This window comes from Filicampus tigris, chromosome 8 (genome assembly GCF_054856515.1).
Source record: "Filicampus tigris isolate MCC_2025a chromosome 8, RoL_Ftig_1.0, whole genome shotgun sequence".
Lineage (NCBI taxonomy): Eukaryota > Metazoa > Chordata > Actinopteri > Syngnathiformes > Syngnathidae > Filicampus > Filicampus tigris.
The window spans coordinates 7107378-7123243 of NC_141224.1; the positions used below are offsets into that span (position 1 = coordinate 7107378).

The 15866-nt window shown below is 42.4% G+C and overlaps 1 protein-coding gene across 7 annotated transcripts in view; it reads left to right on the top strand.

The window, feature by feature from the left end:
- atp1a3b (ATPase Na+/K+ transporting subunit alpha 3b) overlaps positions 1-13410 on the top strand; it is a 44698-nt gene extending 31288 nt beyond the window's left edge. For 4 of the 7 annotated variants that reach the window (XM_086037728.1, XM_086037725.1, XM_086037731.1 and 1 more), the window contains 21 exons: positions 1732-1818; positions 2315-2374; positions 3083-3286; positions 3373-3486; positions 3576-3710; positions 3818-3935; positions 4864-5132; positions 5198-5396; positions 5524-5768; positions 5872-6064; positions 6714-6889; positions 6973-7109; positions 7185-7335; positions 7957-8125; positions 8206-8360; positions 9258-9381; positions 9491-9636; positions 10435-10565; positions 10660-10761; positions 11531-11622; positions 12243-13410. In XM_086037728.1, the coding sequence (XP_085893854.1) occupies positions 1732-1818; positions 2315-2374; positions 3083-3286; positions 3373-3486; positions 3576-3710; positions 3818-3935; positions 4864-5132; positions 5198-5396; positions 5524-5768; positions 5872-6064; positions 6714-6889; positions 6973-7109; positions 7185-7335; positions 7957-8125; positions 8206-8360; positions 9258-9381; positions 9491-9636; positions 10435-10565; positions 10660-10761; positions 11531-11622; positions 12243-12271 (3036 nt within the window). In that variant the 3' untranslated portion in view covers positions 12272-13410. Of the gene's footprint in view, positions 1-1692; positions 1819-2314; positions 2375-3082; positions 3287-3372; positions 3487-3575; positions 3711-3817; positions 3936-4863; positions 5133-5197; positions 5397-5523; positions 5769-5871; positions 6065-6713; positions 6890-6972; positions 7110-7184; positions 7336-7956; positions 8126-8205; positions 8361-9257; positions 9382-9490; positions 9637-10434; positions 10566-10659; positions 10762-11530; positions 11623-12242 lie in introns of all 7 variants that reach the window. The other 3 variants (XM_086037726.1, XM_086037724.1, XM_086037727.1) reach the window with 1 other exon arrangement.
- Positions 13411-15866: the final 2456 nt, after the last annotated feature.

The window sequence follows — 15866 nt, forward strand, 5'->3', positions numbered from 1 at the left end:
GGACTTTTTCCCAATAAATGACAATGTTGTCCTTGTAGGTTTATTTTGGTTGTACAATGAACCCCTGTATTTTTTTCACAGGGGAAATGTTACAAACACACCTTCAGCACAGTAGCTGAAAATCTACCTTATTGAGAGACCATATAAAACATTTTTTTACCATTTTAACTAGGGATTGGCGAGTACCGATGCCAGGTATCAGAATCGGCCTTATTTCAACATAGCGTTTCTTGTGAAGACTGCCGATACCAGCCACCAATACGTAAGGCAAAAAACAAATGACATTGAGTAATTCCTCCTTGCCAGTAGTTGTTGCTACACTGCTGCCATTTAACACGAGTGACGCAACACATGCGGCAGAAAGACAAAAAAGTCTTTGTTCAGAATTACAGTGTCTGTCATTGTATTAAATTAATACAGCAGTGAGTGCTAGGGATAGACCGATATGTTTTTTTCAGGGCCGATACCGATTATTAGTAGTCAAAGAGGCCGATAACCGATATTTGGAGCCGATATTCATTTTCACTAAAAACGAAAATATTGGTGTCAAAAAAAAATAAATAAAACTCTGAACTTTGTTTATTAGTTTTTGAGCATATGTTTATTGAACATTTTTTCAGACCGGCATAATGTTGCTTTTTAAAAAAAAGTATATAAATGTTTGCCAATGTGACCAGCTTTGAGGTAAAAATCCAACAAAAAGAGATATTGTATTGTTGATTTCAAATAAAAAACAGAAGGTGCATAGTGTTTCCAGTGTCAGTAGAATCTCTTATAAAGTTCACTGAAAATGTAAATAAATACTTCCTTGAAGTTAACACTGTTTTAAATTGATTTAATATCGGCCATCGGATTTTTAAAAAAGGCCGATACCGATATTCGTCAGAATACTGATAATCGGCCCGGCCGATAATCGTTCTATCCTTAGTGAGTACTCAAGAGTGAACACTTGTACTTGTATCGTTCTGTAAAAAAGTGGTATCAAACATCCCTAATATACCCATCTATGAGGTGATCACATCGTATCTCGTGTGATGAGTGAGCTGTGATCGTGAACAAGATTTTGCTGTTATCGACCCGATCGTTTTCGGATCGGAGACACAAACAAAAAAACAAAAAACAAAGGATAATGACTGAGGATAATCTTTCATATATCCTGTACTCCGCCATTTTCTGACTTTGATTGCCATCGAAGGAAAATGCTTGTATTTGCCTCCTTAGAAAGTTACTTCTCAAGGCCGCTTCACAAGGGGTATCCAGTATTATGTACTAGGGATGGGCATTCAACCAAATTCAATTTCAAGTGGACTCAATTTAGATACATTAATGATATTGAGTAAAGTTTTGTTGGCTGGATGAGCTCAACCTCCCTTCGCTGTCATGCTGTCCTCCTTTTGACGGCAAACTGGTTGACATTCAAAAGAACCTCAGCCTGATTCGCTCACTCCATTTTGCCTCTTGTTGCTTCGAGACAACCTCAATCCACACTCAATTCGCAACAAAGCATTATTATGCCCATCTCTTTTACGTACTGATGTCATCAACTCTCCAAACATAGCCCTCTGTGAGTGATAATAGGCTAGACCTCCGCCCCCATTCACCCTCCCACCCTTGACACAAAAGGGACACAACCTACTATTTTGTACACTTTTAGTTGTAAAGCATGTATAAAACATATGTGTATGTCTGTAGTATGGCCGGTCAGACAGTTACCGCGTTGCCACCACACAGGACAAAGATGACCGATCCCCCAAGAAGAAGAAGGGGGGGGCGACGGGAACTAAGGACATGGACGACCTGAAGAAGGAAGTGCCCATTGTGAGTAAAAAAAAAAAAAAAAAATCCTCATTTACTATTCAAGTGTGCTTTTGCGTCTTTTGTCCTCACAGTTAACTAGTGTCTTGTCACGTCCAGCATGGACACTGTGGGACGAGAATGAAAGTCTCTAAAATCATCATACGCAGGATGAAAAAAAAAAAAAAAAGTTATTTTTTTGTTGCTGGTAAGACTTGCTATCAGGAAGTCGCCACTTTGAGGCCGCATCGCAGACTCCCCTGGCTGCCATGATACACTTTGACAGGTGAAATGCATGCATGGAGCCCATTTCTATCTTCGACAAGTCCAAGAGATTCCTCAAAGTCGCTGGTTGCAGTCGAGAGCAATTCCCGTCGTTAATTTGAACAATTTGATCATAGTTTACCCTGCATGCATTACTATTAGGCAAGTTAAAACTGTGCATGTATTATGATTTTACTTTTTTTTTTTTTTTTTTTCCTTATTGATTTTTTGTTGTTGTTATTGTTGTCTTTCCCAGACGGAACACAAGATGTCCGTAGAAGAGGTGTGCAGGAAATTCCAGACTGACATTGTCCAGGTACAGTAAATTATTTTTCTCACTTTTTGTCCACTGGATGGCGTCACAGTGCTTCCTTCCAGCAAGGACAAGATCTAGCTGCATTGAATTTTATTTCCTTAGCTCTTTCACAACAACTGCATCTGTAACAATGTGCTGATAATAATTCAAATGATATCAATGATTAATAACTATATAAATTATTATTTTCTGATTAAATTTGCTCCCTTTACGTTGGCATTAATTAAGCATAGTTGTTTTCATTTTTTGAATGCATTTTTTTTTCCTTTTTATTTTATTCTTTTAATGAAAAATTTTTTTTTTGCAATTTTAATTTTAGTTATTTTGTTACCGGTAGTTTTCGTTAACTATAATAACCTCGCCAAATAGTGAGCCGATACCGACTGTAAATTGTAAAACAGCAACCAAGTCACATACAACATTCACCGCCGTACAACGAGATTTTGTACGAGAATACGCAACTTTTTCATGACTTTGCGACTTAATTTACCAGCTGCAAGTTACTCCTTTTTGCCAAATAGTGAGACAGCATGGCTCATTCTGTTACAACAGACTGGAGCAAGAAAACAACAATCTTTTACGTTTCAGTAACAGTGCACTAGTCTAAAGAGCCCATACCAAGTAGTGCCATCATCGATGGAAAAAAAAAAAAAAAAAAAAACGTTGAAATCTAACTTGGGCTCTCTTTTTGTCTGCGAACCCCTCCAGGGACTGACTAATGCCAAGGCAGCAGAGGTTCTGCTCAGGGATGGCCCCAACGCACTCACCCCGCCTCCCACCACCCCGGAGTGGGTCAAGTTCTGTCGCCAGCTGTTCGGCGGCTTCTCCATCTTGCTGTGGATCGGCGCCATCCTCTGCTTCCTGGCCTACGCCATTCAGGCCGCCACCGAAGACGACCCCGCCGGAGACAACGTGAGTCACGCGTCCGTCCGTCCGTCCGTTGCATGTGCTGTCTTACGTCTGCTCGCGTAACATCCGTGATCCGTTTGTCTGTGTAGTTGTACCTAGGTATTGTGCTCACAGCGGTCGTCATCATTACCGGTTGCTTCTCGTATTTCCAAGAGGCCAAGAGCTCCAAAATCATGGAGTCTTTCAAGAACATGGTGCCTCAGGTAACGCGCCCCCAAAAGTCACATTTCGGGCCGTTATTTCAATCTTGACGTGAGTGTTCACCGTGCGTTTTTCCAACCATTCATTACAGCAAGCGCTGGTGATCCGAGAGGGCGAGAAGGTGCAGATCAACGCGGAAGAAGTGGTGGCCGGAGATCTGATCGAAGTGAAGGGAGGAGACAGGATCCCCGCCGACATTCGAGTGGTTTCGGCACACGGCTGCAAGGTGGGGACACGCAGCTTTTTGGAGCGCGGCAATGTCGTTAAGCAAGACCCAATAAACTCACAGCGATTTTTTTTAATTTTTTTTTTTTCCCTCCTTCACCTGAATAGGTGGATAACTCCTCCCTAACCGGCGAATCGGAGCCTCAGAGCAGGTCACCTGACTGTACCCATGACAACCCCTTGGAAACCCGAAATGTGGCTTTCTTCTCTACCAACTGTGTGGAAGGTGCGTTGGTCTTAACACATGACATTGCCAAACATGCGATCGTTTTTTCAAACAACGGAGCCGACGGGGAACTTGTTTCAGCCTATTTAACAGTTCCGCTTTCAGAATTGCACTGCTCAATTTCTATCAACAAATGTACTTACGTGTTGACTCAGACCAGGTGTGGGCAAACCTGTGCTCAAGGGTCACATTTGATTTTTAAAATCGATAGGCCGGGTCATGCGTAGTTGAGATGGACAAAAAGAAGTTAAAATGTACAATGTAAAATCATTAGGGCTTTTTGATACCACTTTTTTTCTGACCGATACCAGTATGAGTGTTCGATGTTTGAGTTCTCCTCGATAGAGAGTACCGATACCTCTCGTACTTTCTATAGGTCAATGTCATTTCACCCGATGCCAAAAAATTGCGAACACCTTTCTTTCTCACGCAGATGATGATTCGTTGATGTAGTATAGCGCCAACTACTGCCAAGGAGGACTTACTCAATGTCAGATTTAAAAATAATAATAATTGCCTTCAGTATCAGTGGCTGGTAGCAGCCACCTCTATGACTACCCGATACCTGCTATGCTACCTATCAGTGCTCATTCATTCCCAAAAATGTTATTTGAATAAAATAATAATGTCTTATATTTTCAATGTGTTATCTATAATTACTTTTATTATAGATATAATGATTATTGACCAATTATTTAAGAGAATAAACTAAAATGGTATATTTTACCATGTTTTATTTTATGTAAAGAGAGGGAAAGAGACCGAGAGCGAGAGAAGTGTTTCTGGTGCGTACGCATACGCTGTAACTCAATGTAAAGGGGAGTTTTGCAATTTCAAAAAGGGAGTGTCTGGCCTTTAGCAACAAAGCAAGGGAAAACTTACAAACCGATTCAAAGAACCACGTACTCCGCTCCTGTACCGAAACCAGGCACGGCGCGTGGCATCGTCATCTGCACCGGAGACCGCACGGTCATGGGTCGCATCGCTACCCTGACGTCCGGCCTGGAGACGGGCAAGACCCCCATCGCCAAGGAGATCGAGCACTTCATCCACATCATCACCGGCGTGGCCGTCTTCCTGGGCGTCACCTTCTTCGTCCTAGCCCTCATCCTGGGCTACAGCTGGCTGGAGGCTGTCATCTTCCTCATCGGCATCATCGTGGCTAACGTGCCCGAAGGCCTGCTGGCTACCGTCACCGTGAGTGAGATTTGTCCAGCGTTGATGGTACGTAAGAGCCCATTTTGACCCGCCGTGTGTCCCAGGTCTGTCTGACCCTGACCGCTAAGCGTATGGCGAAGAAGAACTGCCTGGTGAAGAACTTGGAAGCCGTGGAGACGCTGGGCTCCACCTCCACCATCTGCTCCGACAAGACGGGCACCCTGACCCAGAACAGGATGACGGTGGCCCACATGTGGTTCGACAACCAGATCCATGAGGCCGACACCACCGAGGACCAGTCTGGTGAGCGACAGACGGTCAAAGGCGGTCACGGACACAAATGGTCAATTCAACTGGCCAACTTCAATTCATTGTTCACCTTTCACCTTTTGGAGGTCCTCACTTTGAATCCGCTTCTCTCTTCCTGCAGGCGCCTCGTTCGACAAGAGTTCGGTGACGTGGCAGGCCCTGGCCCGCATCGCCTCCCTGTGCAACCGCGCCCAGTTCAAGGCGGGACAGGACTCGGTGGCCATCCTCAAGCGCGACGTAGCGGGCGACGCCTCCGAGTCGGCCCTGCTCAAGTGCATCGAGCTGTCCTGCGGCTCGGTCAGGATGATGCGGGAGAGGAACAAGAAGGTGGCCGAGATCCCCTTCAACTCCACCAACAAATACCAGGTAAGTCGCGACCCCAAAAAAAAAAACAAAAAAAAAACGCTGTGATTCCACGCTGGAAAGGAAGCCTCTCACCTCGACCTTCCCTGGGGCTTTTCCGCTCTAGCTCTCCGTGCACGAGACGGAGGACCCCAACGACAACCGCTACTTGCTGGTGATGAAGGGAGCCCCCGAGAGGATCCTGGATCGCTGCTCTACCATTTTGCTGCAGGGCAAGGAGCAGCCCATGGACGAGGAGATGAAGGAGGCCTTCCAGAATGCCTACATGGAGCTGGGAGGACTGGGAGAGAGAGTGTTGGGTAAGGATATAGACTGGGAATGAAGTGTCATTGTTTATTTCATCCACTCACCATAATCACATAAAGACGTTAATCCTATTTCTTCATATGGTGGCATTGATGGCATTTATTTATACTAAATCTAAATGTTTGGGGTGAGTCCTTTATTTGTACAAATGCACTTTTAGAAGACTTTATAAAAGATATGTTGTAGAGTTTATTTTTATTTTTCACCAACAAATCATTATTAAAATAATTTAGTGCTCAAAAAGAGCATGGAACTTTTGGAACCTTGTAATGCTGGGAGGTATAGAAATTCACAAATATTTGATGATTTTAAATGAGAGAACGTAATACATGATGTATTTTTAAATAATGAACTTCAAAAATTCTCTAATTGAAATGAAACTATCATTAGGGAAAAACAAAAGTGTTGAAAAGCAGTGCACAAATCTTAGTTGAAAAACAAATACAGTATCAGAAATAAGGAGAGAAATATTAGGAAGTGCTTTTATTGGGGGGGAATAATATTGACCAAAATAGGCTTCAGCAAATTTCAATTAGAGTTAGAATGCTCCATTTGTGCGAACTCACACTCACATGATAAATCCCTCGGTAATATCTAATCATACAGTTTTTAATGACTGATGCATTTTGTTTACCCCTCCAGGCTTTTGCCACTTAATGCTGCCCGAGGACCAGTACCCGAAGGGCTTTGCCTTCGACACGGATGACGTCAACTTCCAGACGGACAACCTCTGCTTCGTGGGCCTCATGTCCATGATCGACCCTCCCCGCGCGGCCGTGCCCGACGCCGTGGGCAAGTGTCGATCCGCCGGTATCAAGGTAGAGCCTCTTTCCGCAGCAAACAAAGTCTCGGCCCTCGTCCGCATAAGGTGCTTGATGGCGTCTGTTCTCTATTCTTTTAGGTCATCATGGTCACTGGAGATCATCCAATCACAGCCAAGGCCATCGCCAAGGGAGTGGGCATCATTTCCGAGGGCAACGAGACGGTGGAGGACATCGCTGCACGTCTCAACATCCCTGTCAGCCAAGTCAACCCCAGGTAAGTCTCTCTGTTACAAACTCCCCATTAAGATATTTGAAAGACCCCTTAACGCTGCTTCTGTCTTTTTATTAGGGATGCCAAGGCTTGCGTTATCCATGGCACTGACCTGAAGGATCTCTCTCAGGATCAGATGGACGACATCTTGAGGAACCACACTGAAATTGTTTTTGCCAGAACCTCCCCTCAGCAGAAACTGATCATTGTAGAGGGCTGCCAGAGACAGGTGCAGTATATTTGATGTCAAGGAGACATATGATGCCAGGGCTCAGGTAAAGACCGATCACGGCTCACCTCTTTCCTGAAGCTGAGCCATGATTGGTCGTTAGCAGAGCCCCGAGCAACTGTAATGTCATTTTCAGTTGACAGCAAGTGCCAAAATGGCCGCCCCCTGACACGGACAAAAATGGGTGGATTTGACTGCACTTGACATATTGTAAAGAAAATGTTCGGGTAGACTTCTTCTTTAGTAAAACGTCTGTGACATGCTTCATCATTCCGGCCCACTGGGTCAATGGCAAATGGGGGGGGGGGGACAAGCGCCCTAAAGAGAGTAAAAAAACTCGTGGAGGCAGCAGTTCATACACTGGGTTTGTGGCACATGGACACGCCGAAAACATGTCGAAAACATCAGCAAGCAATTGTATTTAAAGACCTGATAATCTGCCAAAAATCCCAATGACAGTTGCATTAACACTGTTAAAAAAAAAGAAGCAAGGTGAACGCAAATGGCCGGCCGCAAAGAGCCTTGAGGGTTAAGTGGAGGATTTAGTGCAGTACTGAAATGAACCAGCAGATGGCGACAGTGGTCCATTGAACAAGCCCTCATTCTCTTCATCTCTTCCAGGGCGCCATCGTGGCTGTAACAGGCGATGGCGTGAATGACTCTCCTGCCCTGAAAAAGGCCGACATCGGCGTTGCCATGGGAATCTCTGGCTCCGATGTGTCCAAACAAGCCGCGGACATGATTTTGCTGGATGACAACTTTGCCTCCATTGTCACCGGAGTGGAAGAAGGTGAGAGCGGACGAGTCCATCGCCGCTCAGTGTCAGTCTTTTCCTCAAATACTGAATTGTTGATGCCATTACTTTTTCAGGCCGACTGATCTTCGATAACCTGAAGAAGTCCATCGCCTACACGCTGACCAGCAACATTCCAGAGATCACGCCCTTCCTCCTGTTTATCATCGTCAACATTCCTCTGCCACTGGGCACCATCACTATCCTCTGCATTGACCTGGGTACCGACATGGTGAGCGCCCACTCCCGTTCACTACTAATCAACTCCCATTAGGGCTTTCAAAACTGAATTTCCCAATGACATCAATTAGAATTGGATTAATTAAGTACACTTCGCCGGAATTCAAATATGTCCATTTCCTATTTTTTCATAAATCTATACAATTGGTCAGTCCCTGCATGGGTAGGTTATTTGATTTTTTTTTTTTTTTTTCTTGATTTGTTGCAAATATCTTGCTGTCTTTGACGATAAAATGTTAATTCTTCAACAAAGTTTTGTTTTTGCTTTCCTGGGAAATAGCTGTTTTGGAGATGCTACGTTTCTGCCCGACACCAGCGATTTGTATCATCTATTATGCTAAAAATATTACGAGAGATATCTAAAATTACAAATGTATTTGAATAATATTCAACAAAGATATACTACTATTGGAAAAAATATTACATGAAACATACACCAATATTGTAGGGAAAAAAAGAACAAAAACATTCCATGACAAATACAAAATTTAAATATCACGATTCGGTTCTTACCTTGTTTGTTGGTTTTAAAGTCATAATTTGGTTCTTCATTTGAGAATTTGAGGAAGAGATTTTATGACTTGTCCATCAAAACTTCCATTTTTTCTTTTTAGGAAAGTGAAACTAAAATAGTTTGTCTTCTTTTGGGGAAATGAACAATTCAGGAAACTGCAGAGAGAATTCTGAGACAGTAAAGTAAAAAATAAACAGAAAAACAAAGAAAAAACAAGAAACACATGGAGAGCAAATCCTTTCATGTTGGCGGAAGGAGATGTAGCGATGTAGCTCACGTGCTATGCTCACATCAAGCATAATTATAATCATATTTTCCCCCAAATTTTTTCAGTTTATTACCATGCTAACATGCTAACTTTCAATATTCTCTCAGGTGCCGGCTATCTCGCTGGCCTACGAAGCGGCGGAGAGCGACATCATGAAGCGCCAGCCCAGGAACCCCTTCAGGGACAAGCTGGTGAACGAGCGCCTCATCAGCATCGCCTACGGACAGATTGGTGAGCCCAGCCCCATTTCGTGCGCATTTTGCCGTTTCTTCATATGAAAGAGTGAAGCTGAGCGACGTCGTGTTTATTTTAATTTTGCCATTTTTTTATTCCCCACCAGGTATGATCCAGGCCCTGGGCGGCTTCTTCGCCTACTTTGTCATCTTGGCTGAAAACGGCTTCCTGCCCAGTCGGTTAGTGGGCATCCGCCTGGACTGGGACGACCGCGCCTGCAACGACTTAGAGGACAGCTACGGACAACAATGGGTACAAAGTTTTCTTCAGAAGTCCGTGTAATGTTATAGGAACAAACCGTATTCGAATTATTGTGACCAAAACAATCACATTTATCAGTGTAATCATCAAAATGCCCAAAGAAATTAGTCAGAGATTTGCCAAAAGGAGTCAAAACATTTGGTACACAATCTATTGCCAGCCAGAGCAATGGTGTTGGGAGTACCGGTATTCCAAAAAAATACCTACAAAATTGGATGAAATATACCAAAATATTAAAGGGGTGGGGATGAATGCTGGGAACAATATCAGATGAGAAAATATAAAACCAGGTAAGTAAATAAATACATTTAAAAATAGACACATATAAAAATATTAGCCTTACCAAACGATAATAAGATGAAAGCTTTAAAAAAAAGGAAAATTAAATAAAGAAACAAGCATATGCAATGGAAAATACTTAATAAGAGCCAAAAATATTAGATGAAAATAAAAGAAAACAGTACAAAAATAATAACAGCCAAAAATATTAGATGAAAAAAAAAAAGTACAAAAATATTAGTCAGAAGTTAAATAAGTAGTAGATAAAAATACACAATTATTGGAAAATGTTTGGACATAAGATGTGCTGGAAAAATTTGTTTTTGAAAAAGATTTTTGGAGACAAAAGACAAAAGCTATGATGATAAATACCTAACTAGAAAAAATACTCTTAAAATATAAAAATGAAAGCAAAATACAGAAATATATGAGAACAACCGTTCCTCCCGTGAGCGTGTGGGGCGTGTGGAGGACGTTGCCGCTTTGGCCGACTTGCCGTGTCGCCCTCAGACGTACGAGCAGAGGAAGATCGTGGAGTTCACGTGCCACACGGCTTTCTTCGTCAGCATCGTGGTGGTGCAGTGGGCCGACGTCATCATCTGCAAGACCAGACGCAACTCCGTTTTCCAGCAGGGCATGAAGTGAGTACAGCGCCCGCCCTGTCGCAAAATGGCTGGCCGGCTTGACTCCTCTTTAAAACGTGTCCTTACTATTCACGCCCCCCGCCCCCACCAGGAACAAGATCTTGATCTTTGGCCTATTTGAGGAGACGGCCCTGGCTGCCTTCCTGTCCTACTGCCCAGGCATGGATGTGGCCCTCAGGATGTACCCCCTCAAGTGAGAGTTGCCTCCTCTTCTCTTTCCCCCACCGATGATTCGGGCAACCACCGTTATGGCCAAAATGCTCATCACCATTATTTTGATCAATATCTCAATCGCGATTATTAATCACACTACCATCACTTCGCAGGCACTAGTGCCTCACCATGATGCTCCCCAATTTTGTCTTTTCTTCTCTCGACATGCTCCACTCTTAGCTTAATGAAACCTTAACCGTGCACTCAGCGCTGGCGGTTGGCTTACTAGTGATTGAGAAAATGCTTGATTCGGTGTGCAGCAGCACATATTTTCATTTTAAATGAAAATATCGCCGACGATCAGGTTCGTTTAATCGAGGCGGGCGAAAGTTTGATTGGTATCGATTAAAATTCAATTAGTTATGCAGCCCATAGATGATCCCTTCAGATAAATTAGGCCACTCAAAACTAGAGTGGGCTAACTCCATTTTTGTTATTTTCCAGGAGTGTGATTTTAAAGTTTAATGGCTGTCATAACATTTGGGGGATTTCTATCTTAGTGATCTATAGGCAAATGATGAGTTCTTTTGGATGCTCGTTTTCACAGATATTGCTCGTTTTCCTCAGATTTGGCCAATTATTCAAAAATAATGATTTTGGAATTGGAGCATTATAAATATTCAAGATTGCTTCCATTTCTGTTCACAACTGAAGCACTATTGTCTTCTTGAGTTTCATTGGTTGGATCCTGGTTTGGCTTCCTTTGTTTCCAGTGTTAAAAGTTTGTTTGTGTGTGTGCATGTGCGCAGGCCTTCCTGGTGGTTCTGCGCCTTCCCTTACAGTTTCCTCATCTTTGTTTACGATGAAATTCGAAAGCTCCTCATCCGCCGGAACCCTGGAGGTCAGTTTCATTTCACATTATCAACATCCTCATTTGAAATTTGTTGTGGATTACTACCTTTTACCTACTGTGAATTTATTATTTTTTTTATGTAGTTTAAATTGTTATTTTTTTAAACATTATTTTTTAAATATTTATGCATGCTTTAACTTTTGAAAATTGTTTGGATATTTCCTTTTTGGTTTTTTTTTAATGATTTTTACATTGCTTTTTACTTTTTTTGTGGTCAATTTTTGACTCAGTCTGGAACTTATTCTCTTTGTAAATTCATTTTTTTTAGTATTTTTATTTTAGTTAACATGATTTTATTCTATTTGTTTTGACTTATTTTTTGCTTTGTTATAATTCATGTTGTTTTCATCTTCATAAATTATTGTTGATTAATTATATTTTTTAATGTATATCTTTTTTTATCCCGTTTTATTTTTCCATTTTTACGATGATTTTTTTCTTGTTTTAACTCATTGTCTGTTTCATTAATTGTCAATTTTTTCTTGTTACTATATTATTTATTCAAATTGTTTTGCTTTACTTGTATTCTTTTTGGTTTGCATTTGTCCTTTTGCTCTTGAAGTAACGGCAAAACATATGTGCTGTCCTTGTTGTTTCCTCTCATGCAGGTTGGGTGGAGAAGGAGACGTATTATTGATCGTTGGAGCATCTTGTTGCTCACCCCTCCCCCGCCCCCCAACATCCTCTCTCACTCATCTTCTTCCACTTACTTCACACCCTCAACCCCCCCCCCCCCCCCCAAAAAAAAAACAACGCTTTGAAGCAATTTTCATCCCAACTGCCCCAAAGATTCAAAACAGCAAAAGCACCTTTACAACTTTCATCATACACTCCACCCCTCCCTCATTCGTCCCATCACTGCCCCCTCCCATATGATAGTCTTTGCATGTGTTCTTTCACTGCTGTGTACATAAACCAGTATAATAATAATAATATCTACCAAACGGCAGCTGCATATTGTCTTATGTAGATTCCAAGGAGCCGACTGGGCTGAAAAAGGGCCACCTTGCTATCCCCCGCCCCAATGCCCCCCCAAATCACCCCCCCCCCCCATTTCATCCCTCACACACACAAATAGCCATCACACTGACTGACTCCCACCTGCGCCACAGTGTTGTTGTTGTGTTTATTTTATGAAATATGTCAGGTAGGGGGACTGATTCACTGATTTTTTTTTATTTTTTTTTTTTAGTTTTTTTTTTTTATTCTATTATTATTATTACGGAGAGGTGGGGGGGCACACCAAGGCGCCCCGCAGCCCCCTCTCCCCACCGGTCTCCCTCCTCCCCCTGTTTGTCTCTCGTTTGTGTACACTGTGTGACAGCATTGTTCTTGTTATTACTATGAGATCCCTGCCCACCCACCCTCACATCAACAATCTTTCTGTGTGCTCTAGGAAATCTATATAATTCTATACTGAATTTAAAATGACACCCATACAATAAAAGATGAAAAATGTTGAAGAAAAAAAAAAAAAGTAATAAGAGAACAACCCATTTTTTTCCAGTTCTTTTGGCCTGTTCCGTTTCAAAATGGACGCCACTGGTGTAGGGTGTGCGCTATGATGGCGATGATGATGATGAGGATGATGATGTGTGAAGATGAGGATGACGTGTCCTGGTCCGCATGTGTGTGAGTCTCAGGCTGGCTGCTTTAAGGTTGACGTTCGAGATCAATTGAAAAGAATCCAAACAAAGTCTACTCATTAAGAAAGAACATGTGTGTCAAAGAAATGAAAGCAACACCAATAAAACATCTAGAAACATTTAATACAAACTCATGCTGACTGCGGCTCTTTCTTTAGCAAAAAAGAAAAAAAAATTAAAAAAGGTCAGAAATGGATCATTGCTAAACAAACTACGGTACAGTATTTATTGATTGCTGACAGGCTGGCAGAAGTTGCGCAATTCTGCCTTTTCTCCACTTGGTGGTCACATCCTGTTTTTTCCGGAAAAATGTTTATTGGTGGTATAACCTCTTATTCAAGAACCAATCCGATCTGAAGATGGACCAATCTATTGAACAACTCATTTACAGTACAGTGAACTGCGGGGGGGGGGTTCAATTGGGACCATCCCACGAATAGCCCAAAACAACTCTACTTTATTATTTCACAACACAAAAAAAAAAAAAATGTAGCTATTATGATAACATAAAATGAAAATTAATTTTAAAAGTTTATTTTTCAAGAGCCATGCCTTAACTAGGCCTATGGCCCACCTATTTGGACGGGTCTGAGCAGGGCAGGTCTACTGATGTTCTAGCACAAGCAACTACAGTTCATCCTTTTGCATGGCTATGGAAATTTAGTAATCAATGAACATCGCTTCACATTCGTGTTAGTCAGCTGGTGTTACGGAGCACAGTGAAAAAGGGCAGACTCAGCCCTGCCCACATCCGAGGCACCATCCTGAGGACCATCCGATGGAGGGCACGGGACGGGTCGGCCAGCCCCTAAGAGAGGATTAAGGGCATCGGTACCAGTTGCCATCAAATGAATTAGAATACAACGCACAAATACACATTACAATCAGTATTTAAACAATATAACTGAAATATGACATTTGTAATCGCTAATTGTATTACATATTACAGAGGGCACGCTTCCCCAACAGGAGGCCGCCATGAGTTGTGATGATGTTTTGCTTGCACCACTCCTGAAGAAATTAATGGCGTATTTGTGCTCCCTCTGAGGCACCGTAGTGTGCATGCTTCAAAATGCACGTGAGTTGAGGTCATGGGTGGGCAATTTCGGCCCTCGAAGGCCGATATCCTGCATGTTTTCGATGTCACCCTGGTGCAACCCACCCGATTCAAATGATCAGGGTCGTTATCCAGCCTCTGCAGATCTTGCTGATTATATGATCATTTGAATCAGGTGTGTTCCAGCAGGGAGAGATGGAAAACAGGCAGAATACCGGCCCTCGAGGGCCGCAATTGCCCACCCCGCTTTAGGTCGTTGCATTCTATTAGTTCGCCACTAGATGACACTAAATTCTATAAAACAAACATTCGTGACTGACTACAACGGTTGACGAAATGTAAAAAAACAATAAAAGTACTCTCAGAATACATAAAGACATATACTACATTTTCAAAATATATTATCTATAAATATAAATGTAATATTCTCAACTGGTTCTACAGTGGTTTTCAAAAAAATATTGAATACAGTATTACTTAGCAATAGCAAGTTATATTAGATATTTCATGGGAACAAACAGAATAAAAAATGTATTACCTGGTGTTATAGTGGTGATTATCCTATTTAATATTAAATGATTATTGTATCATGACTTAAAGAGATGTATCATGCTGAATCAACTTTTTGGAACTTTTAGCCATGTTAAAACGCATTTTCCTCCCATCGAATGTGAGGAGCCGATCCCGTACCGCCCCTGCCGAGTAAACACGCCCACTTTCTCCAGAAGCCACCAGTTACGGTTTGGTGGGCGGTGCGCGCTGCCGACTTTGGGACGGCGTCATGAAAGAGGGCAGCCACAACGAGGAGAGGCGGGGTTTTATTAAATCAGGCGTCTTGCTTCCGAGTTAGAAAAATAGCCACCAAAATAACTCATATTTCATAAGAAACTTCAGTGCCATTTTGCTAACGGTATCATCATTTACTGTATATACCTGTAGTTAACTGTTGAAATATTAAAATAGCATGATACACCTCCTAATCATTTGTTTCAATTTATTATACAGTCCCCAGGTGGACAACGCAGACAAGTAGCACAATGGCCATTCAATTTATGCAGTGTGACAAAAAAGTCATGATTTAGAATTCTTTCATTGCGTCTAAATACAATATTATACAGTGCTGTATACAGTGCTTCAAGCAATTTTTGAAATGTGCCTCGATAAGGCTGGGCCGCCAGCCTGCCACCCAGTGTGACTTGCAACACTGAACATCTTGTTCGCTTTTGTCTCAGCATAATGAAGCGAAGCCTCATATGATTCACATCATTTCGAAAGAGGATCCAAACATCTCTTGTACACGCCCGCTTTCTGTCGCCCCTGTTTTTTTTCCCCTCCCATCTCACTGCAGTGCGACTTCACTCACCCCCACGCCCCCCCCCCCCCATCCCCTCCCACACCTTCAACCACATTCCATTTAATAGAATATCGATCCCCGCCTTTGCTGCAGTGAATAAGTCAGCGTGTGTGTGTGTGTGTGATACGCGGGAGAGAGGAGGGGGAAGGGGTTGGGGGTTGCCAAGGTCATTGCC